Here is a 25,321-nt window from a genome sequence, read left to right on the forward strand (position 1 = left end):
TAATGGGAGCGATGACACAAGCTGTGCATGAAGTACCTATCAGAGCCAGTAAAACTAACACTGGTGGCCACCAAAGGTGAGGGTAAGCAAATAACACATAAATCTAAGTGTCATTCCAGGGTCCTTAGGACACATTCATGTATACACTAAGACAGTAAGCATCCCCTAAAGTCTACCACCAAATGTTAATAAATGCATGTGTACTGAATCCCACAGGTATGGTTCATTTCCCAACTGGACAGTTTACTTGTTCATATATGACCTCAAGCAATTCACAATCTTTAGGCCTCCATTTTCTATGCATAAACTAGGAGTAGTAGACTTTTTATACCCGCCTCCTGACAGTAAACTAATCTAGATGATGGGAGAGGGGGACCTAAACCAGTGATTATAAAGCACATGGAGACCTCTGGAGAGGTGCTGTTTTTGCCACAATAGCAAAAGAAAAGAGAGCTCTCAAACACCAGACGCGTTCATAATAAATGACAAGTAATTCTTTCAATTTCAATAAATCACCAAAAGAATGAGTGTGGAGATATATTTATACATATTTTGTGTTTTTTACATCGTGTGCCCCGGGGAATGCTGCAAATGTGTCAAACACCTAAAACCTAAATTCTATCAACATACATTAAAAAGATATAGGTCATCAATCAGAGGAACACCTGAAATACTCTCAGACACCCTTGACCCTGACTCCCTTATAAAAGCTTCAGTCTTTAGCACAATACCCTGAGATGGCAGCACAGCAATAAGGACACTGCATAACCAAACTTCACAAACGTTTGGTCAGAAACACACTCAAAGCTAGTATCATTAAAGAAACCTTTACTATGCCCTCTTCACAAAAATTATTACAAAATCCCCAGAAGGAGTTTAGTCACCCAGCTCTGTCACCACAGAAGGTGGGGCAGAAAGTGACACGAAACAGGGCAAACTCCTGCCAGGAGGGGACTCACTGCTCCCCTAGGCCACGAGCATTTCCACCTGTATAACTACCTATGGCTCAAACAGTCTGGATCCCTGGCTCCCTGCAGCTAATGCTATTCTGACGTTAGGATCCTGCATGATGAACGGAGATAATAAACCACCCAGAATAAACAGAGGCAACATCAGTGAGCAATGTTTAGGTCTGAGCGAAAGAGAAAACTAGAAACCAAGCAAAACCCAGCAAAGAAGCTACGTGTTGCCTCTCAATCAGATGTTGCAAAAGAGGCAGGTGCGGACAGCGTGCTCTCCTCCGCACTCCGGAAAACCCAGACAGCCCCAAAGCAGGTTCTAGAACCGGCAGCTTCCCAGGGGACGGCAGGGCCAGTGGGCGCAACAGCGCGACCCACTCTCAGGCCAGTGGTCCCCGGGGCCAGGGGGAGGGCTGCGGGCGCGCGGTTGGCCCGGACGGGGGCGCGGCCAAGGTGGGATTGGGGACGCGGCAACCCGGCCCCCTCTCTGGCTGCAGCCTCTCAGCCCGGCCCGCACGGCTGCTGGACAGCGCCCACGCCGGCGCGCCAGTGCCCCCGGCGGCCCCCATCCCGGAACTCCCCGGGCCGCGCAGCGGGAGGCCCGAGCCGGGCCAGCGGGCGGACGCTGTGGGGACGCGCGCAGCGGTACCTGTGGCGGCAACAGCTCCCGGGCGGCGACGGCGGCGGCGGCGGCGGCGGGGACGGGGGCGGGGCGCGGCGTGCGCGCTCCCGGCCCGCGCGGTCCGGGCGTGGCGCCCGCCCTCTCTCTCCCGGCCGCCAGGCGCCCGCGCAGCTCTCCGCCCCTTCACCTCTCACCTCCTACCTTTCCCCTCCCGCTCCCGCCCCCGCCGTCCTTCGCCTGTGTTCCCTGTGGCGTGCGCATGCGTGATCGAGCGCCCAACCGCGGCTCCCGCTCGCCCCCTGGTGGACACCGGTCACAAGACACCTGGGGAGAGGTCTGGGGTGGGGCGGGGCCGGGCGAGGCGGACCGCGAAGCTGGGACAGAACCTTGAGTAGAGCACCAGAGCTTTTAACAACACGTTCCGCAGAATTAGCAAGAACACGCACAGGCTGCCCATGTTCCCTGTTTCATAACAGCGAAAAATTAAAAGCGGCCGAGATATACAACAAATGCAGATGGGTCGAATAAATTATGTCCATAAACTGGATTTCCTTAAGGCCTTTTAAAAGGGTAAGTTTTATGAATACTTAACTAATGTGGAAAGATGTTCTTGAAAAAATGTTCAAAATGAGCTGTAGGGTATGAGCTCATTTTTGTTAAAAACAATCCAAGAAAGGTCTGGGGCGATGCTGATGTGTGGTCGGTGGATATCGCTGGGTGGAGGATTAGGGTGTTAGGATTTTTCCATTTGCTCATGGGCATGTAACCATCTTCTACATGGAACACATATTTGTTGTAATAACAATAGCTATGTCCGTCGAGTGTTTACTCTTCACCAGGTGCTTGAAACCAAGTCCTCCTAAAACCGAGTTCCTCTGCCGGGTTTATGATTATCCTCTCTACCCAAAATGTTACTCCCTTTCTGGTCCAATACATGTTTTCCTCAAGACTGAGGAGTAGCAGAGAACAGGGGGCATTGAAACCGAGCAGGACCCTGTGGGGCCCTCCTATAAGCAGATAAGTTAGGGGGTCCCCGGAGAAAGAGAACCAGGAATGGCTTTCATGATATTTTGTGATGTAAGCCTGGCCACAATGCTTGCCCTTGAACAGGTCTCAGTAATTAATGATCTAAGGGATGAAAGGGATGCAGGAACAGAGAAAAGGCAGTCAAACAATAGTGCAGTGTTACAGCAGAGTTCTAGTTCCTCCTCAAGGGATACACACAAAGTGTATCTTTGAGTTCTGCAAGAACCAAGGCCCCCATCCAGGTGGAGGACAGAATGATGCTGTTGACCCTCCTGACTTCAATCAACTAAAGCTTGGACTCTGTCGACCTTTGCCCCAATTCTATGTTGAATTCTCTTCTGCTTAAAGCCCCTTCTTGAATATGCATATACCCTTAGCTTAAAACTTCCCCAATTTTGCTGTTCAGGGAGACGCTGCTTTGGGAAAGATCCCTGGTGTTCTCCTTACTGGCTCCGAGTAATAATCATTCCTTCTCCCAATCTCTGGCTTGGTTGTATCTATTGGCTTGATACCCACCAAGAGGTGAGCCCAGTTTTCACGTAACACTCCCAGGTAGCAAAGCCTTTCCGTGTCCCCGTTTCTTGTTTGTAGGAAAAAGGCTTCAGCTTCCTTGACCTTCCCTGAGTTCCAAAGGGCAGATTCAAACAGTTACTAATCAAGGAAGTGAGGGAATGCAGAAACAAGTGAAAACAATCCCAGTTCCTCCTCGAGGAATTTACATAACAATATATCACTTTGAGTTCTTCTTCTGGAACTAAGGCCCCCACCCAGGTGGAGGATAATAACTTCAGGTTGAGCACAAGATTCCTGGAACACCACCCTGCAGCCCTCACCCCAAATTTTGCCTATACAAACTCTTCCCTGAAAACCATCAGGGAGTTCAGGTCTTTCGAGCACGAGCTGCCCATTCTCGCGTGGCCCTTGGAATAAACCTTTCTCTGCTCCAAACGCCTACGTTTCCATTTGTTTGGCCTCACTGTGTGCCCAGCACATGAACTTGGGCTGGACAACATGCTGAGCTGAGCACTTTGCACATGTCCTCATCTGACCTTCCTGAAAACCCCAAGATAGGTCTCGTTACCTGGTCTCACAAGAGAAGGGGAGGCTTTGCCCAAGATGAGGGTGCAGGTCCCAGCGGGCCCAGCTCTGGCCCATCCTGGGACGCTGCCCGTGGTGATTGCCTGTGGGCCAGCCCATGGGTACCTTGATCACACCACCCCACGTACTCGTGAACACAGGTCTCAAGTGTCAGGGGGCAGCCTCACCCCACCCTGCTGCCCTGGGCATGCTCCCCTCAGCTTACCCGCACCCACCCTGGTGCTATCTGGATGTGGCAGATAGATCCTGTTCCTGCCCTTGAGAGTGGCAGCGCTAGGGTTGCAAAAAGGGCAGATATAACCACAATGCAAGGCTAAAATCAGAGGTGGCCCTTCAGGCAGCTCCAGCCACCTCACCCCTCACAGGCCTTCTTCACAGCCCCTTCCCATCAACCCTGTTCCAAATTCTCCAAAGTCTTGCCTTCCTCCTTGCCCACCACAGTACTATCATGGTAAAATTAAACAATAATGGTGTTGGGCTGTACCCCACAGGCCTACAAGCCCTGTGCTTGCCCAGCTTCAAGACGGAAGAAAGCCCAGAGTCAGCAACAGAGACGTAAGTGGTGTAATGGATGGGGGAGCTTACACGTCTGAAGCAAGGTCCTGGAGCGACACCCGACTGTGTGTGGTGGACGGCGGAGAGGACATGGCGGCAGTCTTCACTCCCAAGTGGAAGGAGAGGTTACCAGTTATAGAGGAATTGATGTCAGGTGGGCTCATTAGGTACCAGGGAAACCAGCAGAAGGGCACGCCCCTCACTGCCCCTTTGATAAGAATAATCACCAGCTGGGGTGGGGGCAGGAGCGTAGGAAGGTCAGTCAGGTGCATAAGATATAGGTGAAGCAGGCACTGGTTGGGCAGGGGAATGTACAGAGAGCAAGAGAGCAGCCATCTTGAGTAGCCTGACCATACAAGTGGGGACAATTGACCTTGGCCCAGAGTGACCTTTAAAATTTTGCCCTGTATTCAGAGTTGGCTTTTGGCTTTAGATGAGAATGTTTATAAAGGAAGAACTCTTTTTGTTATTTTTAAATTAGAGAGGCAACAACAGAGAGCAGTGTGGGGAGCCTTACCTACACCCGTTATCTCACATCACTCCACGTCTGATCCCTTGCAGTGCCATCATCCGGCCCCTCAGAAAACTTGGGCAAAAAGAACCTCAGATCTCTGTCACCAGTTTTTCCTTCTCTCTCCACTGCCTCGTTCCTTTCGGCAAATATAAATTCTACCCAATTTTTTTAGTTTTCTGAGTGAATGTCACCGTGCAGACAAAGTCCCAGTTTCTTCCCTTTACTGTCAAGTTCCTACAAAGAATGCAGTTCCAAGCTTGCCTCACAGCAGAGTCACTTGGGGGAATGTTTAAAGTGAAGTCGGAGTCACCCTGAGCACCACCCCAGGCCCACTGGACCAAAGTCTTCTCTCCAGAGATTGCTGGAGACCTGTCTTTTCACAACCCCTACCACAGGGACTTAGCTAGTCTGTCTTTTGGGTAGTCCTGTCACCCTCCCTACTCCCCGTCCCCTCCCCACCCAACCGTTTCACCCGTGTTTACGGGGGAATGACGCTCAACAAACTCTGGATACCTTCCCCCAAAAACAAGAGCCTCCAAACCTGACAAGCACTTAGTTAAGTGCCTCTGGGCCTTGCAGCACTGTCAAGAGTCCCCCGCTACACAAGAACCACTGGGGACCCTCTGAGGAACCTAAGGCTCATGGGCCCAAGGTGAATCCACTACTGAATGTCCCCGGCAAGCTGAATGAAGAGGCCATGATTTTAGGGCTTTTCCAACAATTTATTATGAAAACATAGGAAAAGCTGAAAGAACCATACAGTTAACAACTATATATTCTAGATTCTACAACTATTAATGTTTTGCTTAGTATCACGTTTTTCTTAAAAAGAAAAAAAACCAAAAAACCTTTATCCACCTATCAATCCATCTTATTTGTTATGCATATCCAGGTAAGTTGCAGATACCTGATTTTAGTTTTTATAACTCAACACACAACCTAAAAGTTGACTGAAAAACAACACAAAACCTAAAAGTTGAAAATGGTGTATTACTTGAGGACATTATTGAGGACTATAGCCTGGAAACAGCCTCTCAGATAGCTCTGAGGAACTGTTTCAAAGAGGTAAGGGAGGAGCCAGGATATATAGCAGTTTTTGCTGGCGGCGGTGGGGGGTGGTGGTGGAAAGCAGTCAAATATCCAAAAAACTACTGCTAATCACAAAAACAGATATCTCAAGTATGGGAAGACGCAAGAGTCTGGGCTCATTGAAATCATTCCTTTGATACGCATCTTAACTATGAGGGGCATCCCTCCTGAATGCCCCTCGGGGTGCACAGTTGTTGGGAGGCAGGCAGCTGCAGTGGCTGATGCCTTGATGGTGGGCAACGTGTGTTGTTTACTGAAGAGGTCGGCAATATTTTTTTGTCTACAAGCTCCATTTTGCTCTAACTAGCCAAAGCTCAGCCTTACTTCAGATTGCTCCCCACGGTAAATTCAAAATTTAAAAAAAACTCAGTGGAGCTTAGAGATCATCCAGAAGTGATAACAATTCCCAGTTCTTGGGATTCCATGCTGGGCCAAACCTCAGGACAACCTTGAAAAATAGGGGCTGGGTCTATTTCACAGATGAAGAAAACTTCCTTGAGAGGTGAAGAGATTTGCCCAAGGTCACTCTGATAACTGACCAAGCAGGCCACCACAGGACTCTGGGTTCCAGCCCACTGCCCAGCCACCTCAGCCTGTCATGGACACAGAGAAGGGTGTTTCACAATGATAGGGCTCTGTCCTTGCAATCACTTGCACTAACACTCATGCTCACCCTGAATTAAGCATTAGTGATAGCAGCTGGCAATGTGATAAAGTGGAAAGGGCTGCTTCAGGACTGGATTCCTTGGGTTTGAATTAAGGTTCTGACACAGCAGCAGCTGCTCTGCAGCCAGGAAAATTAACTCAACCTCAGGGAACCTGCACTTAGGAGTCAGGTTCCAAGATGCAACCAAGAAAACTGACCTCTGTGGCTTTCAAAAAACATCGCTATGAACACATGTAAAACACTGAGATTCCGATAACCAGTAGCCATTTTAATAACCATGATACAGTCATTAAAAATATTCAAAATCTCCAAGTTGTATTAGTCGTCATTCAATGCCTTTATTACCTGTCAAGTTCCTACTATGTGTCAGAGGCCAGGGATATAAGTTCTCTGCACTAGAGAAGCTGTCCTAGTGCATACCTTTAAACAAAACCTTACAGGCAATAGGATAAAGAATATTACTAAGGTTATAATAGCTGCCGAGAATAACGACAAACTATTGATTGTTGGCTCCTTGCCAGAGGTGGGCTTCACAATATATTACCTTGTAAAATCCTCATGATGGACTTTAGAGGCAGGTAAGATACACCTCATTTTAAGGATGCAAAAAGTAAAGGGCCTAGAGCTTTAACAACTTGTTGGAGGTCATGGAGAGGCAGCATCAAATGTCAATCTGCACAACCCCAAAGCCCCTGAAATTCTGTCCCTGAATTTCCAAGTGCTGTGGATGGAAGGGAGTTGGTTAGCAAGAAACCAAAGGGCAGGGATCACCAAGGGGATACTCTATGAGCAGGGCCTTGTAAGGTAAGGCTTTGCAGCAATAGCTAATGCTTAAACTACATGCCAGGGCTACCTTAAACGTCATCACTTATTTCACCCCGACAACCCTTTAAACCCATGAAACAGGCTTATTATCTCCCCACTTTGTAGATGATGAAACTGAGGCCTGGAGAGGTTAAGTCACTTGAGCAAGGTGATTATAGTCGATTACTTCATTGTTCCCTTCTCTGTAAGCAGATCATACACACAGCCCTGCCCACTGTCAAGTGACTGTGGTGCCTCCCTGCAGGGTGAGTGACTTCATTGTCAGCCTTGGCCATGTGTCTTGCTTTGACCAATGGAGTGTAAATGAACGTGATCTGCACAGGTCTAGAAGAAGCTTTAAGAGCCATTGTTCGTGTGGATGAGCTTCCTGTTCTTTCCCTTGGCCAGGAAAACATCAGTCCCAAATTGGGACTGCTCCTTCCACCTGGGTCCCAGACCAAGAGGCCATGGAGCTGAACTGTAGCAATGACCCACAGTCCCTGGACATGTAATGTGAGTGAAGAATATGTTTGTCAATGTAAGTCACTAGGATTTGGGGACTGTTTGTTACTAAAGCAGAGCTCTAAGTGAGGGAGTCAGGATCCTAACCTCAGCAGCTATAGTTTCAATGCCATAAAATTTACCTCTTTTAACTGTACAATGATTTTTAGTATAGCAAAGTGCAACTATCACCATAATCTACCTTTAGAACATTCTCATAATCCCCAAAAGAAACCTAGTGCATTGTTTCCCTTTCTCACCCCCAGTCCCACAGAATTGTGCAATACATAATCTGTGTGTCTGGCATGGAGTTTTTGAAGTTCACCCATGTTATAGCATGTATCAGTACTTCACTTCTAATTATGCCAAACAGCGTTTCATTGTATGGATATATCACATTTTGTTTATCCATTCATTAGATGACCAGTGGGTTGTTTCCACTTTTTGGCAATTATGAATAATACTGCTATGAACATCAACATGAGTGTTTAGGATAGCCTCATCCACCAGAGGGCAGACAGCAGAAGCAAGAAGAACTACAATTCTGCAGCCTGTGGAAGGAAAACCACATTCACAGAGAGACAGACAAAATGAAAAGGCAGAGGACTTTGTACCAGATGAAGGAACAAGATAAAACCCCAGAAACACAACTAAATGAAGTGGAGATAGGCAACCATCCAGAAAAAGAATTCAGAATAATGATAGTGAAGATGATCCAGGACCTCGGAAAAAGAATAGAGGCAAACATCGAGAAGATGCAAGAAATGTTTAACAAAGACCTAGAAGAATTAAAGACCAAACAAACAGAGATGAACAATACAATAACTGAACAGAGGAATCAACAGCAGAATAACTGAGGCAGAGGAACGGATAAGTGACCTAGAAGACAGAATGGTGGAATTCACTGCTGTGGAACAGAATAAAGAAAAAAGAATGAAAAGAAATGAAGACAGCCTAAGAGACCTCTGGGATAACATTAAATGCAACAACATTCGCATTATAGGGGTCCCAGAAGGAGAAGAGAGAAAGGACCTGATAAAATATTTGAAGAGATTACAGTCGAAAACTTCCCTAACATGGGAAAGAAATAGGCATCCAAGTCCAGGAAGCACAGAGAGACCTAGGCAGCATAAAAACCCAAGGAGAAACACGCCGAGACACATAGTAATCAAACTGACAAAAATTAAAGACAAAGAAAAATTGTTGAAAGCAACAAGGGAATAACAACAAATAATATACAAGGGAACTCCCATAAGGTTAACAGCTCATTTCTCAGCAGAAACTCTACAAGCCAGGAGGGAGTGGCACGATATATTTAAAATAATGAAAGGGAAGAACCTACAACCAAGATTACTCTACCCGGCAAGGATCCCATTCAGATTCAACGAAGAAATCAAAAGCTTTACAGAGAAGCAAAAGCTAAGAGAATTCAGCACCACCAAACCAGCTCTACAGCAAATGCTAAAGGAACTTCTCTAAGTGGGAAACAAAAGAGAAGAAAAGGACCTACAAAAACAAACCCATAACAATTAAGAAAACGGTAATAGGAACATACATATCAATAATTACCTTAAACGTGAATGGATTAAATGCTCCAACCAAAAGACACAGGCTCGCTGAATGGATACAAAAACAAGACCCATATATATGCAGTCTACAAGACACCCACTTCAGACCTAGGGACACATACAGACTGAAAGTGAGGAGATGGAAAAAGATATCCATGCAAAAGGAAATCAAAAGGAAGCTGGAGTAGCAATACTCATATCAGATAAAATAGATTTTAAAATAAAGAATGTTACAAGAGACAAGGAGCACACTACATAATGATCAAGGGATCAGTCCAAGAAGAAGATATAACAATTATAAATATATATGCACCAAACATAGGAACACCTCAATACATAAGGCAACTGCTAACAGCTATAAAAGAGGAAATCAACAGTAACACAATAATAGTGGGGGACTTTTAACACCTCACCTACACCAATGGACAGACCATCCAGACAGAAAATTAATAAGGAAACACAAGCTTTAAATGACACAATAGACCAGATAGATTTAATTGATATTTATAGGACATTCCATCCAAAAACAACAGATTACACTTTCTTCTCCAGTGCACACGGAACATTCTCCAGGATAGATCACATCTTGGGTCACAAATCAAGCCTTGGTAAATTTAAGAAAATTGAAATTATATCAAGCATCTTTTCCAACCACAACGCTATGAGATTAGAAATCAATTACAGGGGAAAAAACATAAAAAGCACAAACACATGGAGGCTAAACAATACGTTACTAAATAACCAAGAGATCACTGAAGAAATCAAAAAATACCTAGAGACAAATGACAACGAAAACATGACGATCCAAAACTTATGGGATGCAGCAAAAGCAGTTCTAAGAGGGAAGTTTATAGCAATACAAGCCTACATCAAGAAACAAGAGAGGGCTTCCCTGGTGGCACAGTGGTTGAGAGTCTGCCTGCCAACGCAGGGGACACGGGTTTGTGCCCCGGTCCGGGAAGATCCCACATGCCGCGGAGTGGCTAGGCCCGTGAGCCATGGCCGCTGAGCCTGCGCGTCTGGAGCCTGTGCTCCACGACAGGAGAGGCCACAACAGTGAGAGGCCTGCATACTGCAAAAAAAAAAAAAAAAGAAAAAAAAGAAACGAGAAATCTCAAATAAACAGCCGAAACTTATACCTAAAAGAATTAGAGAAAGAAGAGAAAACAAAACCCAAAGTTAGTAGAAGGAAAGAAATCATAAAGATCAGAGCAGAAATAAATGAAATAGAAACAAAGAAAACAATAGCAAAGATCAATAAAACTAAAAGCTGGTTGTTTGAGAAGATAAACAAAATTGATAAACCTTTAGCCAGACTCACCAAGAAAAAGAGGGAGAGGACTCAAATCAGTAAAATTAGAAATGAAAAAGGAGAAGTTACAACGGACACCGCAGAAATACAAAGCATCCTAAGAGACTACTACAAGCAACTCTATGCCAATAAAATGGACAACCTGGAAGAAATGAACAAATTCTTAGAAAGGCATAACCTTCCAAGACCGAACCAGGAAGAAATAGAAAATATGAACAGAACAATCACAAATAATGAAATGGAAACTGTGATTAAAAATCTTCCAACAAACAAAAGTCCAGGACCAGACGGCTTCACAGGTGAATTCTATCAAACGTTTAGAGAAGAGCTAACACTCATCCTTCTCAAATTCTTCCAAAAAATTGCAGAGGAAGGAACACTCCCAAACTCATTCTATGAGGCCACCATCACCCTGATACCAAAACCAGAGAAAAATACTACAAAAAAAGAAAATTACAGACCAATATCACTGATGAATATAGATGCAAAAATCCTCAACAAAATACTAGCAAACAGAATCCAACAACACATTAAAAGGATCATACACCATGATCAAGTGGGATTTATCCCAGGGATGCAAGGATTCTTCAATATACGCAAATCAATCAATATGATACACCACATTAACAAACTGAAGAATAAAAACCATATGATCATCTTAATAGATGCAGAGAAAGCTTTTGACAAAATTCAACACCCATTTATGATAAAAACTCTCCAGAAAATGGGCATAGAGGGAACCTTCTTCAACATAATAAAGGCCATATACGACAAAGCCACAGCAAACATCATTCTCAATGGTGAAAAACTGAAAGCATTTCCTCTAAGATCAGGAACAAGACAAGGATGTCACTCTCGCCACTAATATTCAACATAATTTTGGAAGTCCTAGCCATGGCAATCAGAGAAGAAAAAGAAATAGAAGGAATACAAATTTGAAAAGAAGAACTAAAACTGTCACTGCTTGCAGATGACATGATACTGTACATACAGAATCCTAAAGATGTCACCAGAAAACTACTAGAGCTAATCAATGAATTCGGTAAAGTTGCAGGATACAAAATTAATGCACAGAAATCTCTTGCGTCCCTATACACTAACAACAAAAGATCAGAAAGAGAAATTAAGGAAACAATCCTATTCACCATTGCACAAAAAGATACCTAGGAATAAACCTACCTAAGGAGTTAAAAGACCTGTACTCAGAAAACTATAAGACACTGATAAAAGAAATCAAAGATGATACAAACTGGGCTTCCCTGGTGGCGCAGTGGTTGACAGTCCGCCTGCCAGTGCAGGGGATGCAGGTTCGTGCCCCAGTCCGGGAAGATCCCACACGCCGCGGAGCGGCTGGGCCCGTGAGCCATGGCCGCTAAGCCTGTGCGTCCGGAGCCTGTGCTCCGCAATGGGAGAGGCCACAACAGTGAGAGGCCCATGTATCCGGCACCAAAAAAAAAAAAAAAGATGATACCAACTGATGGAGAGATATACCATGTTCTTGGATTGGAAGAATCAATATTGTGAAAATGACTTTACTACCCAAAGCAATTGCAGATTCAATGCAATCCCTATCAAATTACCAGTGGCATTTTTTACAGAACTAGAACAAAAATCTTAAAATTTGTATGGAGACACAAAAGACCCCAGATAGCCAAAGCAATCTGGATGGAAAAAAACGGACCTGGAGGAATCAGACTCCCTGACTTCACACTATACTAGAAAGCTACAGTAATCAAGACAGTATGGTACTGACACAAAAACAGAAATATAGGTCAATGGAACACGATAGAAAGCCCAGAGATAAACCCACGCACCTATGGTCAACTAATCTATGACAAAGGAGGTAAGGATATACAATGGAGAAAAAAACAGCCTCTTCAATAACTGGTGCTAGGAAAACTGAACAGCTACATGTAAAAGAATGAAATTAGAACACTCCCTAACACCATAACAAATTCAAAATGGATTAGAGACCTAAATATAAGACCAGACACTATAAAACTCTTAGAGGAAAACATAGGAAGAACACTCTTTGACATAAATCACAGCAAGATTTTTTTTGATCCACGTCCTAGAGTAATGGAAATAAAGATAAAAGTAAACAAATGGGACCTAATGAAGCTTAAAAGCTTTTGCACAGCAAAGGAAACCACAAACCAGTTGAAAAGACAACATTGAGAATGGGAGAAAATATTGCAAACGAATCAATGGACAAAGGATTAATCTCCAAAATATATAAACAGCTTATGCAGCTCAATATTAAAAAAAAAAAAAATCCAATCCAAAAATGGGCAGAATACCTAAATAGACATTTCTCCAAAGAAGACATACAGGTGGCCAAGAAGCACATGGAAAGCTGCTCAACATCACTAATTATTAGAGAAATGCAAATAAAAACTATAATGAGGTATCACTTCACACCAGTTAGAATGGGCATCATCAGAAAATCTACAAACAACAAATGCTGGAGAGAGTATGGAGAAAAGGGAACCCTCTTGCACTGTTGGTGGAAATGTAAGTTGATATAGCCACTATGGAGAACAGTATGGAGGTTCCTTAAAAGACTAAAAATAGAATTACCATATGACCCAGCAATCCCACTACTGGGCATATACCCAGAGAATACCATAATTCAAAAAGACACATGTAGGGACTTCCCTGGTGGTGCAGTGGTTAAGAATCCGCCTGCCAATGGAGGGGACATGGGTTCAAGCCCTGGTCCGAGAAGATCCCACATGCTGCGGAGCAACTAAGCCCGTGCGCCATAACTACTGAGCCTGCGCTCTAGAGCCCGAGAGCCACAACTACTGAGCCTGTGTGCCGCAACTACTGAAGCCCACGTGCCTAGAGACCATGCTCCGTAACAAAGAGAAGCCACCACAATGAGAAGCCCACGTACCGCAGCGAAGAGTAGCCCCCGCTCGTTGCAACTAGGGAAAGCCTCCGTGCAGCAACGAAGACCCAACACAGCCAAAAAGTAATTAAAAAAAAAAGAAAAAAAATAAAATAAAACAGAATATTTCAAAGAATAAAAAATAAGGTTGACACCAGATTTTAACTGATAAATAATTAAGGGTGAGGAATGGACTCTATACATATGGGAAAACAGAGAAAATCATATCCTAGTCATTAACTCAATGTTGGTGGAAGAAACTTATAGAGCACTGATAACTGGCGCCATCATCCTGAAGAACAACTTGATGATATGGGAGGGTCAGTCCATGCTTTCATTCAGAAATTCCACTTCAGGGAGTAGGCTCTAAAAATGTTATCATTCCTCACCGTTGTAGGCCTCCTCCCTGCTTTATTTAGAGCACTTATCATGGTCTAACTCTATGTCTCTTAATTCTCAATTCTGTTGACTGTCTCTGTCTCCTCTACTAGAACATCAGCTCTTCAAGGGCAGGGACCTATTTTGTCACTGTCATACCCTCAGAAGGTGCTCAGTATTTGTTGTATGAATGAATGTTCTAAAGAAACAAATACTTACCCCCATCCCCAAACAGGTATAGATGTAAAATTCATAACAGCATAATTTATAATTATAAAAATCAGAACCCGACATGCCCAGAGAATACCTCAGCAAATTAGAATATAATGACACCAAAAAATGCCAAGTAGCCATTAAACATTAAAAATTTAATGAAAACATTTATAAATCAAGTGAAGAAATATAATAGCATATCATGCAAAAAATGTTTTGTGGTGCCTTACCCATTCAGAACTGCAGCTCATGGGAAGCTGTATAAATACCAACGTATTAATAAAAGAATCACTGGATTCTTTCATGACTACTTTCTTTTAAGTTACACTCAATTTTAAAATATTCTATCAAGTCTGCAGTATTTTGAGAAGAAAAGCAGCTACTGTTTCAATGGGAAAACTAACACAATAGTTAGTATGACTTGAGGAGCGGGGTGATAAATTGTTCCCTTTTGCAAAGACTAAAAAATGTTTAAAAAAAGTTAAAATTCAACAATGGATATGAAACTTCCTTAGTCCCTGCAAAGCAGTGTTATTTTCCCATTTTATTTATTTTTAAAATCAGATTCTTTGTGGTATAATGTACATACAATAAAATGTACCCATTCTAAGAGAATACTCAGAGGTGACCTTGACTGAAGGGCTGGGTGTGGCAAGTGGCATCTACAGGATGCTGAGGAAGAGCTCACCTCCTTCAGTCTTCACAGGTGAGGGAGGCACTGGCTCTTCCCCAAGGTCCTAGCCTACCTGGCAGCAAGAACATTCCTTCCCCCCCTCACCAAGGCCATGCACACCTGTGCCCTACATGGGGCCTTGTGTGGCCAAGGCCAGGGTGCCGGGCCCACGATGGCTTGGTCTCCTTAGCATATGGGCCAGGTGCTCAGCTACAACAGAAACAAGGAGAGCCAACTTGTGAGCTGGGCAGGAGCCTGCCTCTGGTTTCCATGAGGGTCAGTCAGCAAGCGTGGACTTCAGTCAGGCCTCCGTTACTAGCGGCAGGCTCTACAGCTTTGAGCATGCTTCCAAACCTCTCGAAGCCTATTTCCTGACTGGACTGAAGAAGAAAATACTTTTTCAGGATGAAGGTGAAAATTAAATGAGACAATCCACAGGAAGCCATGAGGTGGGAACTCACTTTGTGCCGGCCACGAATATCCTGGTTGTCACTTTGGACACCTGCCATCCAGGACTGCCTCCACACCCATCCTGGCTCTGAAAGGCACCACAACCAAAAATGGGCAGTAGGGGCTAAAGCGTGTTTACGAGGAAGGCTCCAGAGGACCCATTTCACCCAGTTCAACATGCAGCATCTCAGCTGAGGCAGAGCTGCAGCTTCTTCATGTGTTTTCTAAACAGGGCCCAGGGGAACAAAGGCAAACCATCACAGCACCATTCCACCATCCCTGGGTCACAGTGGAACTGCCAGTCCACAACAAAGGTGTAAAGATCCATTTCTGCTCAGTTGCTTTATCTTTCACAACTAAAAATAGTCCAAGGTAGCTTCAGCTGCCCCTAAATCAGGTCACAGAACAGCAGGAGACATTCCTTTGGCAAAAAAGGACACATTCTTGTCCTGTATCTTGTACTGGTAAGTGAGGCTCCGATCTCGCTGGGCTGTGGGCTCTGATGGTCTCCTCCACAGGATCCTCAGCTAAGTGACAAAGAGAAGAGTGAAAGAGGAAAGGCATCCCCAAATACCTGCTCCATTGTGAACCCTTCCTGCCTCATCGGTGACCTTCAATTGAGGTCATGCACCATGCAGTAATGGGACCGACTTCCAAAACAAAGCTTATTACCAGACACCTAAAAATAAATGTTTCCCCTCCATTACAATAGTAATATTTGCTCATTACAGAAAACATGAGAGACAAAGAAAAGTAAAAGTAGAAAAAAAAAACATCCAGAGAGAAACCATTAAAATATTTTTCTGCATTTCCCTTTGGTCTTTTCTGTGTGCACGGTTTTGTACTTTTTGGCTAGATGAATTTTGAAAATCAACACAACAGAATGTGTACACTCAATTCCGAGGCTCAGGAAGACTGGACATTTGTCTCTAGTGACTAGAAAGCTCTGGGGGGCTGACTGGCTTCAGAGCCATAAGCTGCCGGCAGAAGCTTCTCCTCAGGCTATGCCTGGAGCGCACCACCAGCACAGCATCTCTGGGCCTGTGCTTTGTTTTCGACACGGACTCTGAACGACTCTGGGCCAAAACGCCCACCCACCCTTAAAGGGTCAAAAGTGGTCAACATGAAGTTAACCTGGAAGAGGTGGTAAAGGCTTTGGGGTGATCCCAAAAGAGAAGTTTCAGAAGGCAGCGAACCACGGCAGCCCCTGGGCATGGGGAGAACCTGACCTCCCTCCCAGGGCAGGACTCAGCTTCCACCTAAGTACTCCAAACATCCCAGGCAGAGGCAGCAGTGGGGGCAGCAACGCCAGCCAGGGGAATGGCCTCCCCAAGTTTCTATTTTATTATATTTTTATTAAAAAAATTTTTTTTTGGCTGCGTTGGGTCTTCATTGTTGCACGCAGGCTTTCTCTAGTTGCAGCGAGCAGGGCTACTCTAGTTGCGGTGCGTGGGCTTCTCATTGCGGTGGCTTCTCTTATTGCGGAGCACAGGCTCTAGGTGCGCAGGCTTCAGTAGTTCTGGCACATGGGCTCAGTAGTTGTGGCTCGCGGGCTCTATAGAGCGCAGGCTCAGTAGTTGTGGCACACGGGTTTAGTTGCTCCGCGGCCTGTGGGATCTTCCCGGACCAGGGCTCAAACCCATGTCCCCTGCATTGGCAGGGAGATTCTTAACCACTGCGCCACCAGGGAAGTCCCAAGTCTCTATTTTAAAAGGAACGGTGTTGGCCTGAATATACAAAGCCTGCTGTGGTCCTGCAGAGGAATTCCGCTGTTTACGGCCTTCCCCTGTAGACAGCCATCTTCTCTTCAGGAGCTCCCCTTTGGCTGCAAATGGACTACCATGGAAAACCTGCCTTGGTGCACGGGGCCTTGGTGCACGGGGCCAAACTGGGGCGGACTCTGACACACTTCTGAGGCTTCCCTTCCACCTGAGGGCAAGACCCAACCAGACCACCCCACAGCCGGACACTATCCCACAGGCAGCCTAGACTCGGGAAGTGAGCAGCTCCCAGTGAGCCCCAGTCCCTGCGCACCTGCCCATGCACGTCCTTGCAGAAGCCGGTGGCCAGGCCTTCAGCCCGCAGTATCAGGTGGCTCTGGTGGCCAAGGCCATTCAGCAGGATGTCATTCTCCTCGTCCTCGGCATCTCCACTGTCGTGCACAAGGGCCACTACATTTCCCTGCAACAGAGACCATGATGGAGACCGATGGGAAGGGACACCAGGACCAGGGTGTGCTGGGCTCTCAGAGCCTCCACTGCCCTGCATCCCTCTCACAGATCAGCCTCCCAGCTGTAGCATCCGCTTTGTGGGAAGCACCCGTGCCTGGACTCCAGGACCATAACTGCAATCATCTGCTGGATAGTCTCACCAGCACATCCAACCTGTACTTCCAGCTCAATTCATCCACAAGCGAGGAATAGTGTCCAATTGTTAAAAAGAATAAAGCAGATCTGTGTGTTCTGTTTTGAGGCAATGGAGAGCAAAACGTACTGTGTGTTAGTAAAGGAAAAGAAGTACCAAACCGTGCGAATGGTAGGTTACCAATAATGTGAAGAAAAATGCAGGGAAACAAGTGTACATACAAACGTGTTCATGACTGCATAGACTCTCTGGAAGGATATAAAACGGAGGAAAAGAGACAGTTACTTTTGGCTAAAATAGCCTTTATACTGTTTATATCTTCTATTTTTCTTTACTGAACTATTCCCAAGTTTTACGTTTTCAACTAAAAGAAGTATTTTTACAAAAAGAGGTTGGTAGTGGGCCACAGAGCAGGCTGAGCTGCAGCAGCTGACTCTGACTGCTTCACTCTCTCCACAAGCCCCAGTGAACTGTGTCCTCCAAGCCCCATACATTTCCTCCTCCTTCCCTTCTCTCCCCATCACCCTGGCACCTGGCCCTGTGACTGTAGCCAGGACGGCCTCAGAAGGTCCCCTGACCCCAGCTTCCAGGCAGGACCTTACAGGCACGAGGTGAGCAACATGCACTGCTGGATCCACACACCCCTGGCCAACCCATTTACCCCCTCCCCACTGCTCTGCACCCAGCCTGGCCCTGTGGGCCACACGCTGAGCTGCCGTGCTACAAGCTTCCCCTCACTTAACTCCTGAAGTCTGGTTCCTGGGAGATGGGCACCACAGCTGTTCCTATTTTGTTAAAATCTCTAGTATGGCAGAATTTCTATTTTTGCCTCACCACTTGACAATGAAGGTTACACCCTATCCCTGTATTGCACCTCACAATTTTCATATTCCTTTTTTGGGGTTTTTTTTGGCTGCACCTTGCAGCATGCAGGATCTTAGTTCCCCGACCAGGGATCGAACCCGTGCCCCTGCAGTGGAAGCACAGAGTTTTAACCGCTGGACCGCCAGGGAGGTCCCTTCACCTCACAATTTTTTTTTTTTCACCTCACAATTTTTAAAGCAGTTTTACACCCATTATCTCAGCCAACCTTCAAAACACACTCAGAGCGATATGACAGCACGTGGCAGAGCGGGGACAGCCTCAGTACCGCAAATGACCAGCCCCGTTAAAGACAGTGCCGGGCACCCTTTTAGTTTTCAGGGCCTTATTTTTCATCAATGGCAGGTAGTGGAGAGCAAGGTGCGTTGACTGAAAGGTTCCTGGGCCTGCCAGGGTAAAGCCAAAGCCCCAGGTAATTAAACAGAAAAGATCACTGCACGCAAGTGAGGCCTGGGCCTGTTGGCCCGTACGGGTCACAGGCAGGAGCACAGGGAGCAGGCCCGTGATTACCTTCCATTCCCGGCACACGGTGGCTCTGCAGTAGTGGATGAAGTCCAGCACCGCCACTGCCCCCACGCCCAGGCTTAGCAGCACACTGAGGTCGTCCACCAGCAGCACCGGGCACCTCCAGGCAGCCTCCCCACTGTCCACGGGCTTCAGGGTCTCCTGTACAAACTCATACAGCGGCTGCAGATTCCCAGAGTTGGCCTCCCTGGGACACAGGGCAAAAGTTACCAGAGAGCTCACGTGCTCTACAAGTGTTTATGAGACTGCGCAGCACCGCAGGAAAGGGTTAGGGGGAGGGAAGGAACTGGATTCCAGTGCTTGGCACCAAGGGGCTCACGATCTGGCTGGAAAGAAAAGGCACGCATGCACACGTGAGTACATTTACTTCAGTTCAAATATTCCCTGAGGCCTACTAGGTACAAAGCACTGTGCTAAAAACTGGCGGACACAGAAATAAACAGCCCCCGAGGCTCATACAGTCTCTCAATCCAAGAGCATAAGGCATCTGAAAGACTCATTGAGACTGGGCAGGAGAGGCCTTCCCGGGAGGTCACAATTGGGTATGAAAGTTAAGCAACGGTGCAGGTGTCCTGGGGGTTTAGGGCAGCAGTCTAAGGGCTACCGGTGTGCTCGTGTGCGTACCAGGTCCAACCTGTTTCTGACACACATGGCCCTGCTACCTCCATCTCCCCAGTGACTACAGCAGTTGTCTCCCAGCAATAGCTCGGGGCCCGGGGCCCAGGCACTAGCCCCACTGCCCCACACTCCAGGGCTCAGCCCCACTGACAGCAGGGACAACAGTGCCCTACAACCTGGGCTCAGGTGTAAACCAGGCCCACGCATTCAGACAAAGACACCCGGGTTCAGAGATGCGAAGGGCTGTGCCCCAGGCCACACACACAGAGTCAGGACACGTGGCCTTCTGACTCCACACTGAGCCCGGCCACTATGGAAGGCTGAGTCTGAGGGAGAGCAGAGCGGGGAGAGGTCCCGTACAGACTCCCTGGGGTGGAGGAAGCGCAGCAGCCAGGTGAGGCATCTGCTACATCTGGGACTGATGCTCATGAAAGACAAGAAGCAGGAACACCAACCTGCAGGCAACAAACTTTTTCTTAAAGGGCCAACAGTAAATATTTTAGGCTTGTGGGTCATACGGTCCCTGTCTCAACTCTCACCTCTGATGCTGTAGTGCCAGACAGCCAGGGACAATACGCGAACAAACAAGTGTGGCTATTCCAACAAAACTTTATTTACCAAACCAGGTAGCTGGCCCATGTCCCGTAGTTTGCTGACCCCGTATCAAGCCAAGAACAGAACAGAGGTGTGTGCTAGGGCTCTGAGCCAGGGTTGGAAAAACCAGCAAAGCACACTGTTCTGCCACATGTCCAGCAAATAAGGCTTTCTATCGCTTCAGGGACAGCCACACACCCTCTGGCCCACGGTCAGAGCCAAGGACCTTCTGATAATGCTGTGACACCAGGGAGGTATCTGACTCCTGAAGCCAGCTCTGCCCTCCCATACACTGAGGAGAAGGAATCACACAGCAACCCTGGGCTGGGCCTACCTGCCAGGTGTGCTCTGGGCTGGGTCGTGGGCTGACTGACCTGAGGAACTGCAGGGGGTGTGGCTCCTCCTGAGGCCGAAAGAAGACGTCCACTGCAGACTTGAGACCCTCGAGGAACACGAGCTGCCCGCATTCCCGCGCTGTGGTCAGGCTGACACCCTACACCCGACGGAGAGGCGAGTGAGTTCCTGCACCTTGCGCGGGACCCATCAGAGAGGCTAGACTCCAGCTCACAAGAGGGCTCCAGACACGTTCTGAACCCTGCAGACGTGTGCCTGTCCACCCTCCGGAGGAGCCCATGTCTTGCATCCCCTGGGTGTTCCCAACACACAATCCCCGTTCTGCTTTCAGATGTGCATTTACATTTACCTGTCACATTTTTTTTTAAATTTACTTTCTTTTGCTTATATATTTATTTTTATGATTAGCCAGTACTGGTTTTTAATTTATAATAGTAATATAAAGTTTCTTTTTTAAGGGCACGTAGTTACAAAATTTTAAAAACAGTAAGTGGGGGGGTGGTGGTGGGATGAATTGGAAGATTGGGATTGACATGTATACACTAATATGTATAAAATAGATAACTTGGGCTTCCCTGGTGGCGCAGTGGTTGGGAGTCCACCTGCCGATGCAGGGGACACGGGTTCGTGCCCCGGTCCGGGAGGATCCCACATGCCGCAGAGCGGCCGGGCCCGTGAGCCATGGCCGCTGAGCCTGCGCGTCCGGAGCCTGTGCTCCTCAATGGGAGAGGCCACAACAGTGAGAGGCCCGTGTACCGCTTAAAAAAAAAAAAAAAAAAGATAACTAATAAGAACCTGCTGTATAAAAAAAATAATAAAATTCAAATATTAAAAAAAAAATACAGTAAGTAAATAATAACAGTAAAGACGGTGGCAGGATGACATTCTCTGCCGCAACTACTCAACTCTGCTACCGTAGAGCAAGAAGAGCAGCCATAGACCATTTACGAACAAATGGGGCTGGCTGTGTTCTAATAAAACTTTATCTACAAAAAACAGGGGGGCTTCCCTGGTGGCGCAGTGGTTGAGAGTCCGCCTGCCGATGCAGGGGACACGGGTTCGTGCCCCGGTCTGGGAGGATCCCACATGCCGCGGAGCGGCTGGGCCTGTGAGCCATGGCCGCTGAGCCTGCGTGTCCGGGGCCTGTGCTCCGCAGTGTGAGAGGCCAAAACAGTGAGAGGCCCACGTACCACAAAAAAAAAAAAAAAAAAAAAAAAAAAAAAAAAAAAACAGGGGGTGCAGGCTGTGGTTGGTCAACCCCTGCTCTAGACCAGCACTTCTTAAATATAGGTCTTCATGAAACACGCAATTAAGAATCTCTTGAGATACCTGATTAAAATGCAGACCCCTGAGCCCCACTCCAGATCTCCAGAACCAGAAGCCTTGGGGGCAGGGCCCAAGAATGTGCATTTCAACAAACACCCAGAGATGGTGACACCATCTAAATGTGCAACCCACCGTTCTGTCTGTGCAGAAACAGGTAACATGGAACTCCTCAGACTCCTCATGCCCCTAGACCAGGCCTCAATCACTCATTCATACACCAGAGTTCACTATATGTAACACCATTAGCAACAGTAGCCACCCTGGCAGAGAGAAGGATTCCTGATCATCACCTTTGCTCTCACTCATTACCATTCGCCTGACGTAAGAACAATAATACACCAAGAGGATTGAAGCTCACGCTCTAGTACTTTGCACACCCAGTGCTGTGCATGTCATTCCTACCGTGTTGATGATTCCAAGGTAACAGAAAAAGCAGCCAAAGTGGATATGAGAATACACAACTTTCTCATCTATAAAAACTGATGTTAGGGCCACAGACATGCCTCACAGACCTGGAATGCAATACATGTTCGTGACATGACAGCGCTCCCTGAGCTCATGATCTGACCTCTGACACAGGAACTTCTCCCTTCCCTGCAAAGGATGAGAAAGAGCTTACCCTTCTCTCACTCTCTCATTGTTTTCTCCCCATCAGAGAAGAGGCAGTGATGTGGCCCAATAGTATGACGGGCACTTCAAAGATCACTGCTGATGGGTGGCCTGGTTCTCTCCCTCTCTGAGGCTGACCTAATCAAAACAAACAGCAAAAACACACTACAAGGGACTTCCCCGGTGGTGCAGTGGTTAAGAATCTGCCTGCCAATGCAGGGGACACGGGTTCGAGCCCTGGTCCGGGAAGATCCCACGTGCCGCAGAGCAACTAAGCCCGTGCACCACAACTACTGAGCCTGCGTGCCACAACTACTGAAACCCGCGCACCTAGAGCCCATGCTCTGCAACAAAAAGAAGCCACCGCAATGAGAAGCCCGCGCACTGCAACGAAGAGTAGCACTTGCTCGCCGCAACTAGAGAAAGCCCGCGCACAGCAACAAAAACCCAACGCAGCCAAAAAATAAATTAAATTTAAAAAAAAATCCTAGCAGGACTTTAAAAAAACAAAAAAACAAAATAACACACTACAATAACAACCCAGTAAATTCACCAGGTCACAGGTCACAAGTAATGGGCCAAGCCAGGCCAGGAGGTTCATCAGCCTCTGGGCCATCTTATTCTTGCTTGGCTGCATCTAATGAGATGAGGGGCAAACCAAGATGAGGTAAGGGGCACATGATAAAAGCGCCTGCCTCTCCCCACATTTGGGTCCTAAGCCCTAGACTTAGGGAGACACAGTGGGAGGCACTCAACTTGGCAGCAGACCAAGCTGTGATCTCTCTCACTCACTAGGAACAAGATTAAAGCTAACACCGAGAAGGAGAAAACCTTAACTGGTCCAGACTCAACAAAGAAGGGTTTGATTAATTAACAACAGATCTGGGACTTGCCTCGTGGGGCAGTGGATAAAACTCCGTGCTCCCAATGCAGGGGGCCCGGGTTCGATCCCTGGTCAGGGAACTAGATCCCACATGCTTGCCGCAACTAAAGAGCCCGCCTGCCGAAACTAAGACCCAGTGCAACCAAATAAATAAATAAATATTTAAAAATAACACACCCAGATCTGGTTCTACAAACTTTATAAATTAACAAAACACGTAGAGATGCTGCCTTAGCCCTTCAGAGAAGGGGTTCAGGATTCCATGATTTCCTTAGTCCCTCCCTTGCTAAATTCTCCACAACCCAAACAGGGAAGCCCAGCCTCCACAACCCAAACAGGGAAGCCCAGCACACTCACACATGCCTGGCACACACACTGACTCAGGGATCCCATCATGGAGTTCTAAAATATTTACCAGCTTCTGTCCCACGATATTGTAGTGACTGAAGGACTGGATGAGTGCCACAAAGCAGACTTTACAATTAGCTGGAAAATAAAATAAAATAAACTGATTTTTAATAAAGTCTCTACTTACAATCAGTCTCGTATACGTCATACCTCTGGAAACAAAAGCAGTGAGGCAGATCTAGAGAACCGAGGCCTTGCAACCTGACATACCCAATTTGATTCTAAGATGTACTTTTTTTCGTATTTAATAATTATACCTTATTTCATTGATTCTGAGATGTACTTCCTCTGTGAGAGGTATTACTAGGAATCTTAATTTGTTCCACTGAAAATAAATAGTGGTTTTTAAAAAATTATATTTTTCTAATTGCTTGTTGGTGTACAGAAATACAATGGATTTTTTAAACTAGTCTTATACCCAAGAGGAGACAAGGGGAGCACAAAGCTCTAGCTACCTTATGAACATAATTAATTCTAATAATTTATCTGTAGATTCTCTTGGTCTTTATAAGCTGACAATAACATCATCTGGAAAGGAAGATAACTTTCAAAGCTGTAAATTATTACAATTAAGAGTGCCAAAGGTCTACCGTGTTTCCTGGCCTGGCTCAGCGGGGACTCAAGGAGAATCAATAAGTCTTTTTTTCATTTGGCTGTTTTCTTCTTCTAATCAATTTCTGTGTGTGAATTGCAGTGGCCATGCTGTTTTCTTCCCTGTGTTCTTTAGGAAGCATCTACTGCCAGGGCAAAGTGTTAATGGGTCAAGTGCCTAGAGACTTCAAAATAGACAAGGACCAAGGAGCAACTAAATGAGAAGACCACACAAGGACCTCAGGGAGGCAGTGCCTATGCAGGACATGGAGAAGTGGAAGGCGGGACTGGATACAGGGAGCACATGCTACTCTCTGGCAGAGCAGGAGATGGAACCAGATGGTCCAGTAATCAGTTACCTGATAAACAGACATCTGGCTGCCTGAACACCAAAGCCCTGGCTAGTTAATACGATTCCTATTGCTTCCTGAATCAGCCTTTTTTTTTTTTTTGCCTTGGGTTTTCTTTTTCTACAGTCCATACCTTTGAGATAGAAGGAGAGAAAGTGGTGCACAAGGAAACTGCCATCTGTCTTGGCATCACAGAGTAGAGTCAGTTTCCCCTAAAAGTTAAGAAGAACACAAAAAGATGAATTAGACTCCCAGGAAAGAGGTCAGCTGAGTGTCAAAATCTAGTCGGTTGTATCCACCCCTAAATTTCTACACCTGGAGACTCTGCGTGTGTGTGTGTGTGTGTGTGTGTGTGTGTGTGTGTGTGTGTGTGTATTTAACCACAAAAAGAAGAAAATAAGTCAAAATTATGGAAAAACCAATAATGAAAATGATTGGTATTAAGTCACTCATTATGGGCAAGCATATCTCAACCTCATAATTCCCAAGGCAATA

At 46.3% G+C, this 25,321-nt stretch overlaps 2 protein-coding genes and 1 long non-coding RNA gene across 6 annotated transcripts in view; 1 reads left to right on the forward strand and 2 right to left on the reverse strand.

Annotated features, from left to right (window-relative positions):
* The window catches only part of SCAP (SREBF chaperone), a 90,429-nt gene extending 88,679 nt beyond the window's left edge, over positions 1–1,750 (reverse strand). For all 4 annotated transcript variants that reach the window (XM_067754179.1, XM_067754178.1, XM_067754177.1 and 1 more), the window contains exon 1: positions 1,609–1,750. The gene's annotated coding sequence lies outside the window, so the exon portion shown is untranslated. The remainder of the gene's footprint in view (positions 1–1,608) is intronic.
* Positions 1,751–1,942: 192 nt separating this feature from the next.
* On the forward strand, positions 1,943–6,812 carry LOC137232377 (uncharacterized). The gene is made up of 3 exons (XR_010947007.1): positions 1,943–2,151; positions 4,197–4,414; positions 4,822–6,812. It is a non-coding gene; the product is annotated as an uncharacterized lncRNA (long non-coding RNA).
* A 7,521-nt stretch (positions 6,813–14,333) lies between these two features.
* The window catches only part of ELP6 (elongator acetyltransferase complex subunit 6), a 45,245-nt gene continuing 34,257 nt past the window's right edge, over positions 14,334–25,321 (reverse strand). The window contains 6 exon segments of the mRNA XM_067754180.1: positions 14,334–15,849; positions 17,357–17,503; positions 19,079–19,280; positions 20,680–20,798; positions 23,893–23,963; positions 24,960–25,038. Of these exon segments, the coding sequence (XP_067610281.1) occupies positions 15,721–15,849; positions 17,357–17,503; positions 19,079–19,280; positions 20,680–20,798; positions 23,893–23,963; positions 24,960–25,038 (747 nt within the window). The 3' untranslated portion in view covers positions 14,334–15,720.

The sequence above is a fragment of the Pseudorca crassidens genome, chromosome 10 (genome assembly GCF_039906515.1).
Source record: "Pseudorca crassidens isolate mPseCra1 chromosome 10, mPseCra1.hap1, whole genome shotgun sequence".
NCBI classification, from domain to species: domain Eukaryota; kingdom Metazoa; phylum Chordata; class Mammalia; order Artiodactyla; family Delphinidae; genus Pseudorca; species Pseudorca crassidens.